Source organism: Elephantulus edwardii, unplaced genomic scaffold (assembly GCF_000299155.1).
Source record: "Elephantulus edwardii isolate Elephantulus edwardi_28Jun2011 unplaced genomic scaffold, EleEdw1.0 scaffold00017, whole genome shotgun sequence".
In the NCBI taxonomy this organism is placed as follows: Eukaryota; Metazoa; Chordata; class Mammalia; order Macroscelidea; family Macroscelididae; genus Elephantulus; species Elephantulus edwardii.
Window position 1 is genome coordinate 9,930,643 of NW_006399767.1, and position 3,830 is coordinate 9,934,472.

The 3,830-nt window shown below is 37.6% G+C and overlaps 1 protein-coding gene across 1 annotated transcript in view; it reads left to right on the top strand.

The window, feature by feature from the left end:
• The first annotated feature begins 1,270 nt into the window (after positions 1-1,270).
• The window catches only part of CLIC5 (chloride intracellular channel 5), a 269,785-nt gene continuing 267,225 nt past the window's right edge, over positions 1,271-3,830 (top strand). The window contains exon 1 of the mRNA XM_006881933.1: positions 1,271-1,813. Within this exon, the coding sequence (XP_006881995.1) occupies positions 1,271-1,813 (543 nt within the window). The remainder of the gene's footprint in view (positions 1,814-3,830) is intronic.

Below are 3,830 nucleotides of genomic sequence, written 5' to 3' on the forward strand. Positions count from 1 at the left end.
ATAAAAGTTATACTAATGTTCAGGTCTTTTCTTCACAGGGTCATTATGAGTTGTCTATGACTCGATGGCACTAAACAGCAAGTCTAGTACAACTCATAGTGACCCTATGAACACCTGACTTGAACCCTGCCCTATCCCCATCCTCATCATCTCTGACATATTAGAACCCATTGCTGAAGTCACCATGTCAATCTATCTCATTGAGGATCTTCCTCTCCTTCACTGACCCTCCATTTTTCCAAGTATGATGTCCCTTTCCAAGGAATACCCTATCCAGTTATGTTTGGAGGGTAATTAATAAATTGGCAATTCAAATGCTAAACAGATGCTTTTTAAAAAATTATTATCTTCGACAGGATTTTACTTGCACATGACATTAATGATATTGTTAATTAGTTATAAACTGATGCTCTTGAGTTAAGTTGGATAACCCAGTATTTACAGTTTGTACGAACTAACCAAATAGAGACTTTATCTTCTAATTCCTATATGTTCAGTGTCCATTTCAGCTTCCTATAATCAAGATCTTCTGAGTGAATATTTGTTGGCAGAGATGGGCTTACAGATTTAAAGGGGAGAAATAAAACCTAAACCTAAATCTTCAAATCTCTTACTTTGGATGGTTTGACTACATCTTTAGATGTGCACATAAGCCAGCGTGTTCATCATCTTTTTCTGTCACTTAAACACCTAGTGGTGTTCTCAGATAAGAAGTGTAAACAAAACTTTTTCCTAACTGGAACATGTATAAAACTCTTTCGTAAGGTGATGTCAATATACAAGGGTTGTATTGTTTGGTGGATTCATCTGTAAATAAATGGGTTGCTATTGCAAGGAACTCTTGCTGAATGATAAGGATTTATTCAATCTTGTCAACATTTGTAGACAATTAGGAGAGCTCTACCTAGTGACAAGTGGCATTCAGAATTTCAATGTCCACAGAGAAAAGAATTCAAGCCTGATTCATCTAAAGAATCTTGAAGTTAGAGGCAATGAGGAAGCTCTAGAGCCTAGGTAAAAGAGTCGTTAGGAGCGAAGGAGTTAACTGCCTGTGTAAGCTTTATCTTTTGTCCAGTGGACTTGTGGTTTGCTGATTAAAGTCTCCTGTAAATGATTGTTAGAGAGAGACCTATCACAGATAGCTGGTGCTAGTTTCTGCATTTCAAAAGCCTGTTGATTCATCTGAAAGGCTGTACAGCATCCTTGATCCCTTTATTTACTGTACATCTCCTCAGATTTCCCAGCACAAGGATCTTTCAGATCAATAAACATGACTGACGAAGACTACAGCAATATCTATGACACAATCCAAAAGGAGGCGTATGAAGTTCCAGATAATCCAGGAGAAAATGAAGGATCCCTATATGATGACATCTACGTAGATGTGAAGCCAGAAATCAATGTATATGCTACCCATTTGGAAACCTGTGAGTATGACGATGTTGCTGGAGTTGAGAACAGCGGAGACTCTTCCCAATCAGAAGCAGAGGGCCACCTCCTGCCTGATGAGGTGCAGGTTGAGGCCCAGAGTCCTCAACTAGGGGATCTACAGGAGGATACAGATAGCTTGATGGAAAAATCAGGCCCATCAGTCCAGGCTCAGGGATTCCTTTTAGAAGAACCTTTCTCAGAGGAGGCCCGGGAGAACGGAAGTGTGATGAAAGAAGACCTGCCCTCTCCTTCAAGCTTCACCATCCATCATAGCAAAACCTTCTCTACCAGCGTAGAACCACCCACTGGCTATTCCAATGTTAATGACTGGGAAGAAGTTGAAGCATCCTCCACACAACCTGAGATTTACCTCTATGTGAAGGTAAGGGATGCTCTAGAAAGTGCACCTGAACGTAGAGATGGCTTATTTGGGATTTTTTTTGCTCTGAGTGGTCAGGGAAAAGATGCATTGTGCCATGGCCCCTAGACTTCAATACATATTCAAAAGTAGAGCTGAGTTAAGTGGAACATTCCAAAGTGTAGTCAGGACTTCTCAAAATAATATTTGGAGAGAGTGTGTGTTTACTCATTGAACATATTTTTTTTCCCCAGATTTCATTAATGAATGAGCAGAAATTGTTGCTCTGAAGTCTTCCTTTGTGACAGACGTTAAGTACAGTTCCTTGTCTGGTTAAATTTCCTTGCTCAATGTGGTTTTTAAAAATGAAACTACATCTTGTGAGAGAAAGTCAAATCTACTGTTGGGCATCTGACTTTCCTTCTTGGTTCCCAAGGCCAGAGATACTTTAGATAGAGAGTCAATAAATGTTACCACTGACGCTGATTTTGCCCTTTTGCCACCAATATAACTAAAGGCAAATGATTTCAGTATGAGTAAGGGCAGCAATTACTAGAGTTAATTTTTAATACATATAAAGTTTAAACAAAGAATTTTGGTGATCTTTGTATTAGACTGATAAATATAACAAAGATTTTGGTTATGAATTCTATAAAAAATATAAAAAAATTTCAAGGCTATTTATTAATAAAAAATCCCCCTCTTAACTGACCTCCACCACACTATTTATATTGGTAGTTTAAAATATATACATAGCATATGTTGGAGCCAATTCTGAGCACCACTTAGTCTCCAATCTAAGAGATTGCCCATCCTTCTCCCATGGAGCAGCTGGTGGCCTTGAACCAGGTGCCTTTGGGATTGAAGGGCAGCTTCTTGCCACCAAGCCACCAGAGCTCCCTAGCATATGTTTTTTGAGTTGGTGCTTTGAATTGACTCCAACTCAAAACAACCCTGTGTGAATCAGAAGGAAGAATCTGTGCCCAGTACCATGTCATCTTCACAATATCTACTATGCTTGAGCCCATTGCCGATCATTCTCACAGTCTTCTTTTCACTGACCCTCTTAAAGTCTGTTGCCTTTCTTTAGGGTCTAATCCCTCCAGATAACATGCCTGTAGCATGTGAGACAAAGACTGTCTGCCTCATTCTAAGGAGGATTCTGGGTGCTCTTCCTCCAAGACAGATTTGTTAGTTCTTTTGGCAGGTCATGGTATATTCACTACACCCCTCTAGGTCAACATTACAATTCAAATGCACTACTCCTATTCATAATCCTTTTTAATCACCTAGCTTTCACATGTATATAAGACAATTGAAAATGTCATGTTTGGGCAAGTACCACTTGGTATTCAAAATGGCATGCTTTTATTTAACTCTTTAAAGATATTCTTTGCAGCATATTTGTCTAATGCAAATAACATATAATCTGATTTCATAACCACTAATTCATAGGCATTCATGGTTGATCCCATGGAAAAGAAATCTTAGATGACTTCAATTTTTTCTCTGTCATGATGTTGTTTATTGGTTCAGTTGTGAGGACTTTTGTTTTCTTTCTGTTAATATGTAATCCATACTTAAAGTTAAATATATGTGGTGAAAAGATATAAACCTAACATACACCATTTCTTATTGAAACCATATACTATCCACTTGTTCTAAGGAATACTGCTTCATCTATGTACAGTTTCCTCATTAACACAAGTAAGTGTTCTGAGATTCTTGTTCGTCACAATAGTACCCATAATTTGTTATGTCAATAATTGAATGTCTTTATATAGTCAGTAAAACACAGGTACACATATTTATGGTTTTCTCTGCTTTGAGCCATCGTCCACCTGATATCAGCAATGGTATCCCTCATTATATGCCCTCTTCTAAATTAAACTTGAATTTCTTACAGTTTTCTGTTGACATATTGCTCCAGCTTTAAAAAACAATAACTCCATAATTTTTGGTTTCATGTGACATTAATTATACTGTTGTATAATTTCCACAATCATGGATCATGTTTTTTATTTTTGGTTAATTTTTATTT